The sequence below is a fragment of the Notolepis coatsorum genome, assembly GCF_963971535.1.
Source record: "Notolepis coatsorum genome assembly, chromosome: 13".
In the NCBI taxonomy this organism is placed as follows: domain Eukaryota; kingdom Metazoa; phylum Chordata; class Actinopteri; order Aulopiformes; family Paralepididae; genus Notolepis; species Notolepis coatsorum.
Window position 1 is genome coordinate 94,982,461 of NC_140177.1, and position 19,598 is coordinate 95,002,058.

The following is a 19,598-nucleotide window of genomic DNA, read 5'->3' on the forward strand; positions in this document are numbered from 1 at the left end:
TCTTTTATGCATATGTTTATGGAATGCGATGGTCTGCAGGTGTTTCATACAAGGCTGAAAGAGGGCCTGGGGGTGAACTGGGGAGAGGGGAGGGAGAATGGGCTGGATTGGAAAAAGAGGTTTTTGTTTGGTTTTTTTGATGGGAAAAAGGAGGAGAAAAACTTGATGAATTATGTATTGAGCCATGCTAGATATGCTATTGTGTACAGAAGAAGGATAGCTTTTTTTGATCAAAAGAAGGTGGAGGTGTGGCCTTTGTTTAAAAGCATGATGAAAAAAGATCTAAAACTGTCTGGAAAATCACCAGCTTGGCTGGCCGTCTGCACTGGGGGGTGGGTCCGGGTCGTTGTAAACAGCGACTCCTACAGTTCGGTCGGGGCGCCTGCTAAGCGCGGATTGGACGTGAGGGGGATAGTGTGGTCCTCCCACACGCTACGCCCTCTCAATGAGAATCCGCGCTGCCAGGTGAAAAGAAGCGGTGATTGGCTGGACGTGTGTCGGAGGAAGCACGTGGTAGCCTCCACTCTCCCAAATGATCTGACTGTGGGGGGTAAAGCGCAGCAACCAGGAAGGGACTGGGAATTGGCATACGACTAACATTGGGATGGGAGAAAATCGGAGGAAAATGGAGGGGGAAAAAGACCAATATATAAAAAAAAAAAAAAAAAACTGTCTGGAAAATATATGAGTAAAGAAATGTTTGAGAAATGGTTTATTGACAGCGGGAAATGTATAAGGATGGAGAGAGGTCAAGTAGAGTTTTGTTTTGGATAGTGGTTTTCTTGTTTTGTATGGGGAAGGGAAGGATCTGGTTCTAATGTCAAGTTAGACCGCGCTCTCAAGATACGACACTGGGTGCTGAAGTCCCATTAAGTATTATATAAAAGAAGCAGTGAAGCCAGACCAGCACTCTCAGGTTAAAAATTTAATGGCAGCCTGAAACATGTTTTGGAATTACATATTCCTTCGTCAGTGTTATATATCTGGTTCTGAAATAATATTGTATGTATATAATTGAAATGTATAACATGTAAAATATGACTATTTTTGATAATAAAAAGTAAAAAAAAAAAAAAAAAAAAAAAAAGGAGAAGTCGTCTGGCAATCCGAAGGTTCCCAGTTCAATTCCCGCTCCTCCCGGGCAGTGTGTCGATGTGTCCTTGAGCAAGACACTTAACCCCTAATTGCTCCCGATGAGCAGGTTGGCACCTTGCATGGTTGCCTCTGCCGTCGGTGTGTGAGTGAATGTGTGAGTGAATGGATAAAATGTGAGTAACAAATTGTAAAGCGCTTTGGATAAAAGTGCTATATATAGTTAAGGGATATGTACAGCTATAGATATAGTACAGACAGATGGATATATATATATACGGTAAGAATAAATATATGTATATTATATATACAGCATGATGCATTACTAAATACTAATGTATGTACACTGAAAGTGCTTTTATTGATATCAGTATCACATGTTTTAGCCAAGGCTACTGTAGATACCTAGCTAAAGAGCTAACTAACCAGGTACCTTGCTTAGCTGATTCTATGCTAACCTGTGTTCTCAATTTGGAAATAAAGCAGAATTATTTTTAGGATCATTTGCAGAAAATATACCCTTAGGACTTTAAAGTTCAGTGTGAATTGCTTTTTAAAACACTGCAGCATGACTTTCATCTGAAAGAAGCTTTCTTTTGTTTGATCAACTTTTTTTCTCCCATCCCAATTTCATATTATCCCATCCTACCCTCCCCTGTCTCGAACGTTGTTAGACCATGCCTCCCACTGGTCGGCTGCAATGTGGACCAAGCCTTGCATCACGTGTCCCCTCTGCGTGTATATTTTCCCTAACGGAGTTGCACTTCCGCGTTCGGTTTGCGCGATCTGATTGGCCACTGACGTTTTTCTCAGCACCAATAGCGTTACTCCTAACAAACTGGTTAAGCTTTCTTTCTTTCTCTTTCGAAGTTGGTTAAGGTTAGGGTTAAGGTTAGGGTTAGTTGGTTAAGGTTATGGTTAAGGTTAGGGTTAGGGTTGGTTAAGGTTAGGGTTAAGGTTAGGGTTAGGGTTAGTTGGTTAAGGTTAGGGTTAAGGTTAGGGTTAGGGTTAGGGTTAGTTGGTTAAGGTTAGGGTAACAGCCTGCTGGCGCAATTGTTAGGAGTAACGCGATTGGCGCTGAGAAAAACGTCAGTGGCCAATCAGATTGCGCAAAACCGAACGCAGAAGTGCAACTCCGTTAGGGAAAATATACACGCGTCCCCTCCAGTACACGAGGAGGCAGCTGTCGCATCTTTTCACCTGTACAGCGCGATCTCTCAGCGGCGAGGAGTAACGCGTGGGAGGCTCACGCTGCCCCCGTTGCTTCCTGATTCTGCTGTACAGGCGCACCAACCGACCTGTAGGAGTTGAAAGAAGCTTTCTTACCTAAACATTACTCAAGTAAGGACCTAGCTTATTAGCTACCAACTCGACAAGGACTAACAACTCAACGGTAGCACCCAGTGATGTACCTGAACGCGTTCAATGAACGATCGTTCATGAACGCATTCGTATTTTGGGCGAACGTGAACTGAACGTACTGATTATCCGCTAAATGAACGTAATTGAGAACGCGTTCATTCTCAGCGGTGTGTAACGGAGTTCAAAAGTGCGTTCATTCTCAGCACTCTGTTATAACGGCGTTCAAAGATGTGCCAGATTTCATATGTATTTCAGCCGAAACCCCTGTTAAAACACACCGTAAACAGGCTTTAAAATTATGTGGAAAACCAACCGATCTGGCAACGCGCCTGTACACCCCCTGCTACGTCATCAGACTCATCACAAGTTCAACAACAGCGGAATCTGCGCGCAGAAGCCCAGAGCTGCGCAGCAGCAGGTCGAGAGCAGCACTCGCTCAGAGAACTCTACCTCTAGATGTCGGCGCTTGGGGATTTAAAATAGTTTAACGTTAAAGTCAGTACTGACTCAGACGGAAACAATCTAACGTTTGTCTGTAAACTTTGTCCACCCGGTTTGAAGAAGCAAGTCCCCACATCGACGCGACGACGTCGACAGCAACATTGAGAATATGCAAACGTCCTGTTTTAGTTTTCATAATAAAGACAATTCAAGCAAAGTTGTTCCTCATGTTTTTGAAAATATACTGTAGAGATGAAAGCTGCAGTGTGGACTGAATGCGCGGTGCAAAGCGTTATGGAAATGCCAGTATTCTGATTGCTGTCTGTGTGGTTCAATATTTTTTACAAATAATAGTTTGCAGCAACGTATTGAAAAAAGAACTAACAAAATGGGCCGTTCAATATCTCCTTTATGTTCGAAATGTCAAACAGACCTGGGTACCTACAGGCTACAGTCTATCACTACTTTTGGGAATCTAAGTGTTTATCCAGGTTCTGGGGCCAAGTGATTGATTGAACACTTTATTAACATATTGCAGAATGGGTACAGTATACAGCTCAGTCATGAATTGAAAATGGGGGACGAAAGTCTTTCTCTGGTCTGCATCCCCTTAACAATTGTATGTATTGAGCTGTACTGTATCAGGGTCCCCCATTTTCAATTAATCAGGACATACATGACATACAGATAGACAGTACTGCTACATCTATACATTTATGACATACCAGATTTGCAAATACAGTACTGTTTGTGATACAAAAAGAGTCCAGAAAAGAGAGTAGGCCTATATACATTTGACATAGAAACTGTACATTGGAGGTGGTTCGGGGGGGTGGGGGGTTGGGTAGGAGGGGTGACACCCTTTATAATTCAAACTATTTCAGCCCGGAAATGCATTCTGATAAACTGGATTAAGGATAAGCCTCCATTTTTACAAATGTGGTATAGAGATGGTTTGCTTTTCCTTTTTGCTTGCTTCTTTTTGTTTTGTTTTTGCTTGCTTATGGTGTGGATGATGGCATAGAGATGAACTGGAGGACCCCCCCCTCCATTGTCCCAATGTGTGTTTTTGTAATGTAAGTAACTGTACGTGAAAAATCTATATAAAAAAAATATATATATCTAAAAAGAACTAAATTAGTTCATTTTTGAAACCATGAACTTTAGTTCAAAATTTTGAATTATGAACTATGAACTGAACTAGTTCATTTTAAAAATTGTGAACTGTGAACTGAACTAGTTCATGTAGAAAGTGAACTTTCCCAACACTGGTAGCACCTCATAATAAATTGATAGGATGAAACCAACTATTGACACCACACAGCAGACAGCAGCTTAATCTGCATCATGGACAGACCATTTTACCTTGCAAGGCAGCTGAATTCACGAGATCACGTGAGAATCCATCTTGTCAGGCTTCGTTGATCTGATTAGTTAAAGTTAGGTTATGATAGACAGATTCCTGCCAAGTATCTTTTTGAAAGTGCCTGCCTTTTCCAAGGACAACTCCTCAGATGGTTCTGTGTAACAAACCGTCTGATGCATCAGGTTATAGAACACCATCTGACTGAAAAGTCCATCTGTCCACTTCTCGAATCACAGAGAATGTTCATAACCCACATTATACAGACACACGCAGACACACTACATGCCTGCTGGGAGTGTTAAACAGCAAATCAGGTTTAGTACTCTAACAGTAGCATAGCCATCCATTTGTGTGGGTGGGGGGATTGAGAATTGAGTGGAATCGTGACCTTAAAGCAGAAAGTCCAATCAAATTGTTATACCTCGACTCCTCTTCCATCATCTCCTCTCCAACCTCCTCTCATCTCTTCTACTCTCCTCTCCCATCACTATTTTGTAAATTAGCAGTAATATACCTACTTGTTTTAAGCCTGCTTGCCTTGCTTTCTTATCATACACCCAACAATATCTTTTGGACGTTATTTCCAATCTTCAGCTCCCCAATGAGATCGCTCGGACACTGGGGAATACCAACCCAGCACGGCCGGCTGGTCGAACTCACCCCCGCTGTGAGCGTAAACGGAACAGAGGTACTCATGGAGGACTGCAGGCTAAGCTAAAGCTAACCCCTCACCGCCTATCGCTGCCCAGCATCTCCCTCGTCAATGTCCGGTCTCTGGTGAACAAAATGGATGAATTGCAGCTTTGGATTATGGACTGCAATGTCACGATTTTGACCGAATCCTGGCTTAATAGCTGGATTCACGACAGTGTTATTGAGCTACCAGGCCGTACTCTCTACACAGAAAAACCAGAGGTGGGGGTTTGTGCATTTATGTAAACACAACTTGGTGCACAAACAATACCACCAATGTGAGTCACTGCTCTGCTTACGTTGAATATATCATGATTAAGTGCAGACCTTGCAACCAGCCCAGGAATGTACAGCTACTGTACCATTGTGAATGCAGCCTATAATATACATCCTGATGCTAATGCCAAGCTAGCAATAAAGGTACTACATGGGGCCATTAGCAAACAACAGAACTCACACCCAGAGGCAGCCTTTATTTCAGGATATTTCAATCACTCCAACCTAAAGACTGTACTCCCCAAATTCTCCCGACATGTCTCTTGCCCTACAAGAGGAGACAAAACACTAGACCATGTTTACTCCAACATAACAGACGCATACCAACCCATTCCCTTCCCTCATCTGGGACAATCGGACTACCTTTCTTTGTTCCTTCTACCCGGGAGGAGCGGGAATCGAACCGGGAACCTCTGGATTACCAGACGACTGCTCTACCTCCCGAGCCACTGTCACCCCCAGTACTGTATAATACTGTATAATGATAATACATTTGAATCGAATCTCCTCTCCTTATCTCCTCCTATCATCTCCTCTAACCTCCTCACCCATCATCTCCTCTGCTACTCTCCTCCTCTACTCTACTCTCATTTCCTATCATCTGCTCTCCTATCACTTCCTCCTCTACTCTCATCTCCTCTCCTCTTGCATGTGTGTATGAATGTGAGCTACTCTGCTTAAGTGTGTTTTTTTGTTTGTTTGTGCATCTGTGTGTGTGCTATTATGTGTGCGTTTGAAAAGTGTTGCCATGTCATTTGTTAAATGGATTGTTGTTATAGCAATCAATAGAATGCAAGGTGTCATCCTAGTGAGAAAAGACACAGCTCAGCTGTCACAGCAGCCCACAACAAATGACTCAGTGCACCTTTGGGGAGCTGTGTGTGTGTGTGTGTCCTTGCGTGTAGGTTTTTGCACCATAAGCACATCTGCCTCTTCCACACCCAATCAGTCAGCCAGCCACTTGGTCAAGAGTGCCTAACCCATCCATAAAAATCTCTCTCTCTCTCTCTCTCTCTCTCTCTCTCTCTCTCTCTCTCTCTCTCTCGCTCTCTCTCTCTCTCTCTCTCTCTCTCTCTCTCTCTCTCTCTCTCTCTCTCTCTCTCTCTCTCTCTCTCTCTCTCTCTATACTATACACACACACACACACACACACATTATGCACAACAAGCACACAGCCACTCCCTTGTGCCCCTCAAGTGTGAGTTCTAGTCTCACCTTCACACAGAGCCTGTTGTCAATAAGTCACGCGATGCGTGTCCCCTCAGATCAGATCAGTGATGACCAGTCAGGCGTTCCATCTGCCCACAGATACCATACTAACCATAGACAAGATGCATTCCTCCAATCGTATGTTTAAAGTAGCCGCAACAGCGTCCCAGCCCTTACTAAAAAAAGTATCATGACATTTAAAAAAAACTTTTTGTCACTACGATGATGGTAATCAGCAGAAATGGAAATACCATATTACCATCAGTGTCATGGTTTAAATTGGATTATACCATGGTATTATTTAAGTACAAATGTGGTGCCATGCATGGCTTTTACAATTATTACAATGACCAGTACCATGGTAAAACTGAAATTACCATCATACTACCCTGACATTTTCCCTACAGTATGTTTGCTCATATTTGCTCAAACTCACAATATGCCTTCACACACCAAGCATAGCTACTTCATTGTTGTAGTATATAGTCTGGTAAAAAATACAGACAAAGAAAACTTACCTCAACTTTGTAAAAACACACTTTTTTTTGCTCCATCTGTAATTATAATGTTGACATGGAAATGGCCATCTAATTCTCCACAGCAGCTTTATCAAACAAAAGTACAACACGAGAAGAAGAACACGGAAATAAGATGGAGGCAACCATACTGGAAGAAGGAGAACAACACAAACATTCTGTGCAAGGCCTCTATTACATTGGAATAAGGACATAATTCAGTTGAGTCTACACAGTCCTCAATCGACATGATCAGGCAATGAAGACATTAAATTACATTAAATCGGACACAATTGCACATTGTTCAGTCAACACGGTAGGCTACTCAAAAACATTGTATACAACATACAGCATATAGGGGAGAACGGGGGACGTTGTCACCAGTGATGCCAGTATCTAGTTACTAAGTAACTAGTTACTGTAATCTGATTACTTTTTTCAGTAAATAGTTATCTAACTTGTTACTTTTTACAAGCCAGTAATCTGATTACAGTTACTTTTCCAAGTGGCTGTGCGTTACTATTTAGTTACTATCTCATAATGCTGATGATAAGAGAGCCAAGGGTACAGTCAGCTAGATTGGAGATGGGACGTGCGCTCGCACACACATGCACACAGCCGCACACACATGAGAGTAACAAACTATAATACCATGTTTTATATTACAATTGAATTTTTATCATTGTTGTCATCTTATGTTGTGGCAGCAGCAGGGGGGACGGCGACGACTTCGTAACCTAGTTACTTACTGATCAAGTAATCAGTAAAGTAACTAGATTACTTTTTAAAGGAGTAATCAGTAATCAGATTATTTTTTACAAGTAATCTGTGGCATCACTGGTTGTCACACAGGTAGGTTGTCACATTCATTATATTTCACCACCAGAGGGTCTCCCATACTTTGGTATTTAAATGTCCAGAATTGGGGTCAGAGTTCACCTACATTGTCATCTTTGGCGTGAAACAGCTGAATTTGAGGTGAGAGGACTTTTTGTGTTTTTCATGTCCATTTGTAAATATTCCGCTCCTCAGTATTTTTCTTCTAGGGTTTTACACAATTGGTTTATAATGAAACAATTATTACCCTTAAAAAGTGTTAAGGGATAGCTATAGTTTAGATTGTTGTTAGCTAGCTAACTAGTTGTTAGATGGCTGTTAGCCTTGATGCTATCAAGACATTCCAGTTGGGGTTGGTCGTCACATTTTATTTGGGGTTGGTTGATTATTGTTAGGCCGATTTATTGTGTTCTTATTTTTTTTATATAGGATGGCCTAAAGATGTATTTCCTGTTTATGTTCATGTTAAGATGCATTAAGTTATGTATTTGTCAACTTGTCAATGCAATTAAACTTTCAAATTTGTCTTCTTTTTAAGATTATTCCCATTAAAACACATGGTGACAACCAACCCCATAGTGTGTGACAACCATCCCCATGATGGGGTTGGTTGTCACAATGTGTCAGAGTGTATTTGATAGGTGATTAACTCTTTGTTACAATACGTTGGAAAATGAGAGGGATACCAGGGGCGTATTTGGCACGGGGGACGTGGCAATGGGTCCCCCCCATTTTTTCAGAATGCAGTTAATGTCCCCCCCCCCGTCTGACTACCTGTATGCAAAGAGTAGTAGATGGCCCAGTAGAGCTGAGTCTGACTACCTGTTCTATTATTATGCAAAGAGCAGTAGATGGGGGTCGCATTCTTGCCCTGCAAGGGCCAAGTACCCACTCGCTAAAGTACTTGTCTTTGCATAATAATAGCTCGGGTCGTCAGCCTAGGTGTGTGTTAAAATACGTCAAACATATTGTTTACACTGTCTTTCTTCTATTATAACCCTCCCAAATCATATTCAGAAAGTATCACAGAGACTTCTATTGACCAAGGAATTAGTTATTATTTCGCGGTTTATTCACATAACGTTATATTGTTTACACTGTCTTTCTTCTATTATAACCCTCCCAAATCATATTCAGAAAGTATCACAGAGACTTCTATTGACCAAGGAATTAGTTATTATTTCGCGGTTTATTCACATAACGTTATATTGTTTACACTGTCTTTCTTCTATTATAACCCTCCCAAATCATATTCAGAAAGTATCACAGAGACTTCTATTGACCAAGGAATTAGTTATTATTTCGCGGTTTATTCACATAACGTTATATTGTTTACACTGTCTTTCTTCTATTATAACCCTCCCAAATCATATTCAGAAAGGCACACACAACATATTCCAGTTAACGGTATATTTTTTTAATGATTCGTTATGGCGTAATCAATACTTCCATGCGTATAAATTGCGTTCGCGACCTCCGTGTTTTGGGGGTAGTCATCAGAAACCTCGGATCCGGGATTCGCTCCCATCCGTCGGGCAAGAACTGTGGGTTTTCAGCCTCTCTCTCTGGAGCTTAACGGAGTTTCTGGAGGAGTTTCTGGAGGAGCTTGTCGCGGCTCATGCGCATGCGCACGCTCAACCAATCAGAGAGGGGCTTCGCTCAACCAATCAGAGAGGGGTCTGCAGAAATAGAGTTCAACCAATCAGAGAGGGGTCTGCAGAAATGCGGCTACGGGCCCTAACCCCCTAACCTACGGGAGACTGCAATTCAACACTGGCCCCTGTAAATATCCTAACCCAACCCCCTCCAATGTACAGTAATTTACCTAGTATGGTTTTGTCAATAGTTCAATGTACAATTGTGTTTGTTTGTACAGTGTCTCCTCCCCCCCCCTCAATGTACAGTGTTACTTGTTTATACAGTGTGCCCCCCGCCCCCCCCCCCCCCCCCAACCACCTCCAATGTAAATGACCCAGTATGGTTGTCAATATCCCAATGTACCCAACCCCCCCCACCCAACCTCCTCCAATGTACAGTTTCTACGTCAAATGTATATACTCCCTTTTCTTGACTCCTTCTGTATCACAAAAAGTACTGTATTTGCAAATCTGGTATGTCATAAATGTATAGATGTAGCAGTACTGACTATCTGTATGTCATGTATGTCATATATGTCTATATGAATTGAAAATGGGGGACCCTGATGGAAACAAGACAAACGTCTTTCTCAGGTCTGCATCCCCTTAACAATTGTATGTATTGAGCCGTACTGTATTGTACCCATTCTGCAATCTGTTAAATAAAGTTTTCATTCATTCATTCATTCATTCATTCATTCATCCCCCCATCGACGTCACTCGCCACGCCCCCAAATCTGTCCCCGGCACACATTGAGAGAGAGTTACGCCAGTGAGGGATACACATTTCAAGCCAACATCTTAAGCTTCAATTTAATGTTGGAATGACTATTGAAAGATGTTTTGATGATGAGCAATTCACACTAGAGTAAAAAGTGTGACAACTATCCCCGTTCTCCCCTACCTCCACATTCTCTTTCAGCAAGATGAAGTGTGGATTTGCGTTGACATATAAGAATCGGTGGGTCATATATTCTGCATTTTGACTCCAAATCACCAGCCATAATAATAATACATCGGATTTATATAGCGCTTTTCCAAATGCTCAAAGACGCTAAGCCATGATCACCAGCCATGAGCCAGACTCCTACAGTAACTCCAAATCACCAGCCATGAGCCAGACTCCTAAGTCCAAATCACTGGCCATGAGCAGACTCCTAACTCCCAATCAAACCACAATCCACAAGCCAAACTCCTAAGCACGTCGTCAAGCATTTTCTTTGTAGTACTACTATTAGCAAAGAGACTGGAATGACGTCATTCACATCATTAGCAAAACTGACTTAGTGCAATAGCAATTAGCTACTTAAATATCCGGAATGTCAATTAGCCTAGCTCTCATTTGTAAATCATCAAAAAAGGTGAAATAAACATCAGTATGCACCCAACATATAACAAAAATCCCCCCAAAAAAAATAAAAAATGCCAAGTTTAAAATGGCAAATCTGTTGCTCAATCAAATAGTCCAAGGTCTGCTTATTTTCCCAGAGCTGGTGAAGCAAGTAGCTAGGGAGTTTCACATCTTGGTTCCTCATCGTCTCTGCTACTACAGTAGCAGCCGGCTAGATAATGCCTCAGGCCATGTCTACAGTGCATTATACAGTATACTGTAGATGCAGGGTCAGACCAGTGAGTTTTGATGCTGGGTCACACTTCACCATAACAATTAAATCCCACAGTTCACAGAATAGAATGCTTGAAAATGTCACACAAACCCTTGCAGAGGCCTAGCACACAATGTTTGTGTAGTTCTCTCTCTTCTAACATGGCTGCCTGCAATAATTTTTAACCACTTTCTTAAGTTAAGAAAATGCAGAATTTCTGTGCACTGTGGTAGACAGTAGAGTTGGAAAGATAGTGGAAAGACATGATGTTACTGTTCCACTCTGATTTATAATCCAGTAATAAACACATAGCAACCATTTCTTTGGTATTTATTTTGCATAGCAACTATCGTATCTTCTAACATAAAGGGGAAAATTTGGCATTCCAATCATTCAGTCCAATAATATACCAGACATAATTATACTATACTGCACCAGACATTAGGCTTTTAGGCCACCATATTGTCCTCTTAGTGCAGACTGACTAAGCTGTGTTTAAAACATTCCACTCTTATGTTATATTATAAAAGAGGGCCAGAAAACAGCATGCCCCACTGGACTCTGCCCAAATTTGATTAACTTGGGATGTACAACTTTAATTAGAAGCTCATTACATTGTATTTTAATTAAGTGAATGTAGTAATTTTTCTTTACTTTGAGCTAAATCTCTGGAGCTAGTTCACTCCACTGCACACCAAGTGGGCCTCACTGAACCAGTCGAGAAGCACTCGTCCAGGCCGAGGCGTATTGACCTTTTCATACTTGACAACACAAACATTCTAAGCGGGCCCACGTTTATTATGCTATTGTTATGTCGTGTTTTGCTAATTTCAATAGCTGACTCGAAATCATTTTGGGCCCAAGCTGTTCCCTACTCTAGCAGTGCAGACAAGGAGAGATCTAAATGTAGAATATTTTATTCATGTTAGTCATACACAACCATCTGTAGCCTATAGCTGTGGGTAGTCTCTTTTACAATCCCACCAATGTCAAGTAGTACATGTTGTGTGCTAGTGTGCCGGCGCGACCAAAGAGACTTCAGCGTGGCACTGAGAGGAGTTCAATAGCATTAATATTGGAAAGTGGAGAATATTTCCCCTGTGATTTCACTGCAACACTGGTAACTGGTTCACTGTACAGTATGGTGTTCTATTTGTTTTTACTTATTGATAAAGTAGCTTCACAGTGTCTCTGTGAAGAAGAAGAGAAAAACAAACAAAAAAACATGAGTGCTGAGGGAGAAATGAAAGTGTTTCTCCTACACAAGTGGTTTTCAAACAATGGGTCATGACCCACACCTGGGTCCCCAGCATTAAGCCAGGTGGGTCACGGGATGAAAAGAGAACACGGAAAACAACTACTGAGTGTTGAATGGCGTCAAAGTCGCATGCTCTGTGAAAACAGATCTCACCTTTCAGACCAAAGTGAGCGACGTGAAGCACCACTTACAAGCTAAAAGCCCTCAAGTGATGATGGTGGTCACAGGGGAATATATGCGTCTTTCTATCCATCCATCCATCCTCGATATTAATTCAAGCTGTAGTTAAACTTCAAATTTGACTCAAAGCAGATGTTTAGACGGTGGTGTAGTGGTTAACACTGTCGCCTCACAGCTAGAAGGTTGTGGGTTCGATTCCCGCTTTGGGACCAGGTTGCCGTGTTGCCAGTTACCCAGTTGGGGTATCTCCCAGGCCTTTCTATGTGGAGTTTGCATGTTCTCCCCGTGCTCGCAAGAGTTTCCCTCCCGATAAGATAAACCCAATGGAAAAACATGCACAACAGATTGCTAATGCTGTCGCGTCCCTGACGAAGACGGACAGGAGCACTTGGATTGGTCCCCGGGCGCGGCGCTTGCTGCAGCCCTCGTCTGCTCCCGGCTGCCCTTAGGGGGAAGGACGACGGGTTGGGAAGTGCAGAGAACATTTCGTCAGCGACTGTGTGTGTGTGTGTGTGTGTGTGTGTGTGTGTGTGTGTGTGTGTGTGTGTGTGTGTGTGTGTGTGTGTGTGTGTGTTCCTGTGGGTCGCCCATCGCATGTGTGTGTGTGTGTGTCTGTTAATCTGATGATAAATAATGACTTATACTTATTTCTTTGGTTTTGTTTGTTCCATTTTGTCTGAAGAATCACACTTGACACATTTCTGATTGCTTTCGGAACATGCTCGTCAACCCACTGCACAGAATTCAAGGTCTACAGAACACATGCAGATCGATGCTGAATTGCTCTCTATAGAAACATTACAGCAAGCAAAGCACTACTTCAACTGAATGTACTGTATTCATTTTGAGATAAGGGTGTGCGTGTGTGTGTGTGTGTGCATGCTTGTGTGTGTATTGTGTGTGTGTGTGTGTGTGTGTGTGTGTGTGTGTGTGTGTGTGTGTGTGTGTTCACAGCTGAATGTCTTAAAATATCCCCTGCAAATCGACTTGGGAGCATTGCAAGGTAGCTGCTGCACGACTTCGATACACACTCTTAGATGAATTCAGTTGGTTCCTTCTCACTTGATTTGAATCATACAGTACACCCGGGGTATATCTTTCTGTGCTTGCATCATACAGGGCCAAGGTCTGATGGCTTGTATAAACCTCTCTATCCAACCAACACACAAACAAGCTTCAAGGTTTTCCCCCCACAGCACAGAGAACGGCTCTGAAGGCCTCCCTCAGATCCACACACACACACATTCCTCCAAACAGGTTGTAGTGGATAATAAGCTTATGCATATTTCCTCCTTGATTGTTCCTCTGAACGAGCTCCACAAATGGCTCCCTCCTGCAGAGAAATTGCCATAAACCTCCATTTCAAAGAAGCCATTTGCAGGAGGCGAACCAAATCTGTGTATTTCTTTTTTCTTTTTCAGTTCACAGAAAAAGATATCTGGTCCTGTATATAAACCGGGTATGAAATTGCTCTGCGAGTTTGGTGGCAGCGGTGCGCTGTGGGGATCTAATGCCAATTGTGGAATGAGTGTTGGAACCCCAACAGTGTACTGTTTCAGGCACGGCATGGGGGAAAACCCTGCTCGTTACGGTAGACAAATAAACAGCATCTCAAATAAGGCTCAGTAGGGATAGGGAATAGTGTTTGGTCGTTAGAGGCTGTATCAGGATATTTTACGGGCAGACCGTGACCATCCATTTTACCTCCAAAATACACACACTTGTTTTATTATGCTTGTGAGGACATTGTATACCCTAACCCCGAAACCTAGCCTTAACCCGATAATCTAGTCCTCACAACCTAAAATGTGATCACATTAACCAAGTTGTACTCACAAGTATAAACAAGCACCTGAATGAATCTGCAAGGGTCTGCTGCCGTACAGTGAGTAAATCAGGCAGAATCACGTGGAATAAAAACAACAAACAAACAACAAATCAGAACAACACATGCATCATTTCATTTTCATTGTGTCGAACACCACAATACCAAAACACAGAATTAATATGGCCAACCAACATACCCACAATCCTGTGTCCTTAAAGAGGCAGCATAGCTGCCTACACCTAGTGAATTCTGTCCAGTCCTCACTGCCCATGTAAGTGTCCACTACATGTTGATGTTTTCACTTGAATCATCATACGACCCTAAATTAATAATTTCATACGACCCTATAATGTAGCAATGTATTTAGTTGAGTTGAGGGCAGTTATAAATGGACTGGATTTGTATAGTGCTTTTATCCAAAGCGCTTTACAACTTATGCCTCACATTCACCCATTCACTCACACATTCACATACTGACAGTGGAGGCAACCATGCAAGGTGCCAACCTGTTCATGGTTAAATGTCTTGCTCAAGAACACTTCAACACCCTGCCTGGGAGGAGCCGGAATCAAACCGGAAACCTTCCGATTACCAGACGACCACTCTAACTCCTGTGTGTGATATATGTTTCATGATACCCATGAAACCCATGCTAAACACACTGTAGACTTAAAAAAAATGCTTGGCTTTCAATAGGAAAAACTGCCATCAGTCAATTATTATGTATATAGCACCTTAATTACAGCCATGTAATGCACAAAGAAACAAGACGAAACTGAGAATGGAGATAGAAAATGAAATGACTAGGCTATATATAATCATAGAGACGGGAGAGTTTAAAAGAAACTATCAAAGGCAAGAAAGGCCAAGTCAAAGAAATACGTTTTTTTAAATGTGTTTTAAGAGTGCCGGTGGAATCTGCAGACCTAATGTGCTCTCTGGCCATTTGCTCCACAAAGATGGGGCACTCACAGCAAATTCACAATCACCCTCATGACACCAATCTCGACCTAGGGATAGACAAAAGGCCATTATATGAGATCTAAGGGACCTGGAGGGGATGAGCAGGGCTCAGTACCATGCACAGCTTTGAAAACAAACAGTAAGGTTTGAAGATACAGGTTTTACAGGTTTATCAGACACTGTATAATTACTGTAATCAATCTACTGTATATAAAAATGAAGTTGCCATTACAATGTATAGAGGTGAAATAACATAAGCTAAGCATTCAACCTTGAATTCTTTCTCAGAATTATATCTTAGAATTCTACCTGCAAGGGGCTTTGCAGTAAAAGTTATATTTCTTCCAACATGGCTGCCTGTAACCATTTTTGAAAGAAAATGCCTAACTTCTGTGCAGTGGTGGAGTAGGTACAACGTTGGAAAAGCATAGTATTACTGTTCCACTGTGACAATATCCAGTAATAAAACTCTAATTTATTAGATTTGTGTCTATACATTTCTCATATATCAACATATAGCAACCATTGAATAATGGGCATTCCAATTTCCATTCCTTTTTGTGCAAAACCACTATAGATTTGAATGGCCAGTATTATAATCTCAAATGTGAGATTGTAGGGGCTTACAAGACAATGTGTAATATGTATCACTTTTAAAATTAATGAGCTGGCAAAACATGTTGGAAATAAAAATAGTAATACAGTGTTATTGTATCTATCTCACATGCTGGAATGAAATACCAAGAAAGGAGCAAGCCCACGCATATTAAATTCAATTAGATTAAAATGTATTGTCATTATACTGCCCAATGTATTCACTAATGAGGGTGGATTCATCATTCACGAATGAGTGGGTTGGGAAATGATCATTCCAACAAGTGAACATTGAATATAGTTATGGAAACTTATATACACATTACTGTACTGTTTTTATGAGCAAACAATTTTTAATGATAATACTCTATTTTAGGTGGCACAAATAATGATTAAGTACCTACTAGAGGAACGAATGAGCAACTTATGTTAAGAAAAGGATAATGAACAGCGTACGGTACATGACTGCAAAATAAACCCAGGCAGAACTGCAACCGTTGCTGTAGCAACATACATTTAAAGAAAAGCCCATTGATGTCCACAGCGGTCATTATTCATAAATAACTAATAAATAAATAATGTTAATTATGTATTCAATGAAGCTGTGTAATAACAAAGCATAGGGACCTATATTATTTAACTGATGGTTCACTTTTAGAATTCAAGATAAGCAGGTCGAAAACGGGGATTTGAGAGTCAGATGGATTGTGCTTTATTGAATGTGTCATTGGTGTCAAGTGAAGTAGAAGCCATTATCTGGAAATATTTCCCTGCCTGCACTGAGACAACTGACAAAGAAGTTCTGCCTGAGTACTTACTCATTATTACTGTGCCTGTGAGGCAAAGACCAGCACCATGTGACCACGTATGTTAAATACCACAGTCTTATCCATTCCGCCACCTACAATGGATCCAATTCAGGTGGTGAAGTGGGGGGTATTTAATTTAGGAGTGAGCACAGAGTGGGCTACCATCGCAAGGTTTCAACCTTGTTACACTCGCCCCTCTAAACTCACTCCACTTCACAGCGACCCCAGCTGGAGAGCTGGGCTCAACCATATAATCAGAGTCAACAAATTACGTACACGTATGTGTACCGTGGTCTTATCCATTGCACAATCTGAAAAGGATCCAGTTCAGGTAGTGAAGTGGGGGTATTTAACTTAGGAGTGAGTTTACACCAAGATGCTACCACTGCAAGGTTTCAACCTCATTACACTTGCACTGCTGCTTGTACTTTGAACTTGTTGTATACTGTCTACTCAGAAGCACCCTGCACTTATGCTCATACCATCTATGCCCTTGTTAATCTACTGCAGAATGTACGAATTGTATGTAGAATATGTATTTAAGATAGTGTGATATGTACAGTATGTAATGTATATGTTTGATGACAGTGTGGTGGTGGTATGTAATGTATATTTGTAATGTACATTGTACATAACCTATTTTCTTGTTATTGTCAACATAGTCTACGTAAAGACCAACCATGTGTTTCTTCTACTTACAAGTCCAGCCAACACCAGATTATAGCTTGTATCCAGAAGTCATAGAATTGCATTGTTGACTTGTTTTAACCATTTTTTAACTAATGGAGTTCTGGATATGAGCTACAATTTGGTGTTGGCTGGATGGACCATACTTGTAAGTAGCATTGTTGGTTTTGGTCTTTCCGTAGGCTATGTTCACAGTCCTTTGTCATTTAATCTTAGACATATTCATATTCATGTTCATATTCATGTATAGCATACTCAGCCCATAGAGTCTGGTTCTGATTTAGAAGGAGTGGCAGTTGACACGTTTTGTTGCAAAAGTAAATATCTCACAGTTGAAAAAATTAGACCTCCTCTAAGAGTTATAAGCAATCTCATAGACAGACTCATTCACCCACACAGTCAGTCAGGCCGACACTCACTCACGCACTCACTCACTCAATAATAATAATAATAATAATAATAATAATAATTAATTTTATTTATATAGTGCTTCTCAATGACCCGAAGTCGCTGAACTCACTCACTCACTCACTCACTCACTCACTCACTCACTCACTCACTCACTCACTCACTCACTCACTCACTCACTCACAGTAAGCCACTCTGCCCCTCGTGGCAGCTCATAGGAATGACACTTTGCAAGCTATGCAAGAATGCTTAGTATCTATGATACTATAATGGAGAAATACAGTCATTCAGTTGAAATACAGTAATGTTAAGTTACTGTACCTTGCCGACGTACTGGGTCTCTGGTCCAATGTGTTCCTCCAAGACAAAGAACTGGTTCCAGATCCATCCCCTCTTGGGCCGGTGGTGGGAATCTCTATCCATGTCCAGCCCTTTGGTCCCATTTCTCTGGACCCGGACAGAGGTCCTAGAGTTTGGACCGGAGAGCTTGGGGTTCAGATTAGAGCTTGGCTTACTGGACTGCGAGGTCGGTCTGAATTTGGAATTGGATTTAGGGTTAGGGTTGGATTGTGGCAAGGATCTGCCATTGGGGCTGGAGTCAGGGTTTGGGCTGGATAATGCACTGGGCTTGAGGTTGGAAAGTGATGGAAATTTAGGGTTTGGATTTGGGTTGGATGAGGAAGATATCTCAAAATTGGCTACTACCTTGGAGCTGGACAGTGAGGAAGGCCAGGGCTGAGACAGTGATGCAAGCCTTGGTTTAGAATTGGGTTTTGGGTTGGATAATAGAGAGGGGTTGGAGTTAGATAATGAGGATGGCATAGGGTTATTGGGGCTGTTTCCAGATAGCTGTTTAGGGCTCGACTTAGACATTGACCCAGGCCTAGAATTAAGATCGAATTTGGGTAGAGATTGCAGCCTGGGCCTGGGGGTGGGGTTAGGGACGGGCCGGGAGAGAGATGAGAGCTTGGGGCTTGTATTGGGGTTGACCCCAAGCTTGGAAGCTGCAGAGGAGCTTGTGTTGGGGCTAGGCTGCAGCTGAGGCTTACGCCTGAGGCCGGGGTTGGAGCTTCGGAGGGTGTCGGGGCTGGGTCTAGGCAAGGAATCGTGCCTTGGGTTAGGGTTGAGGCTGGGGTCAGGGTTGGGGCTGGGGTCAGGCTGGGCGAGGGACCCATGGCTGCTCTGGACGATGACACACAAGCTGACGACCAGAGGATAAAGACAGGAAACTACAGCCGCACCGGCCGGAACTCTCATTGTAGAGAAAATATCTGGAAATAGCTTTTCTCTCTCTCCTCCGCTGTGCTGTATTTGTGTGGGTGTGCACCCACTAACACACACGCATACATACAGACAGACAGAGACACACTTGTGCTGTTACACCCCTCTGACAATGCAGGGTAGGACCGAACCCTCACAGAGCGTGGCCCAATGTAATCCCTTTGTGTGGCTTTCCTCTTGAAATAATGGAAATCTCCATGTCACACTTCTTGTTGTCTTTTTTGTTGTTGTTGGACGTTTCCGCGCTGGATGCTCCTTAGAAAATGACTGTTTTTCTCCTCAATGAAAGTATCCATGTCACACTGCTTGTTGCAAGAGCATCACGAGTCGTGTTAATGTTCCCTCATCGGACACTCCTAGGAAAATTACAGTTTTCCTCTTTCTCCCAACATCATTCCAACATCCATTACTAAGTCTGTTCAGTTTTTTTTTCTGCTCAGAATGTAAGAATCTTCAGGTTATCTCACAATTGCCAGTCCAAATTAGGCCAGGTCGTAGTATATCATCCTATGGTCCATGGTTTAGAGTTGTATCATATATCCACATGTACTGTATATA

At 42.0% G+C, this 19,598-nt stretch overlaps 1 protein-coding gene across 1 annotated transcript in view; it reads right to left on the minus strand.

Moving 5' to 3' along the window:
- The window catches only part of LOC311239439 (cadherin-18-like), a gene marked incomplete at both ends in the record, with an annotated part of 794,617 nt that extends 775,601 nt beyond the window's left edge, over positions 1-19,016 (minus strand). The window contains 2 exon segments of the mRNA XM_084327744.1: positions 18,081-18,291; positions 18,685-19,016. Coding sequence (XP_084183870.1) covers positions 18,081-18,291; positions 18,685-19,016 — 543 coding nt within the window.
- Between the last annotated feature and the right edge of the window lie 582 nt (positions 19,017-19,598).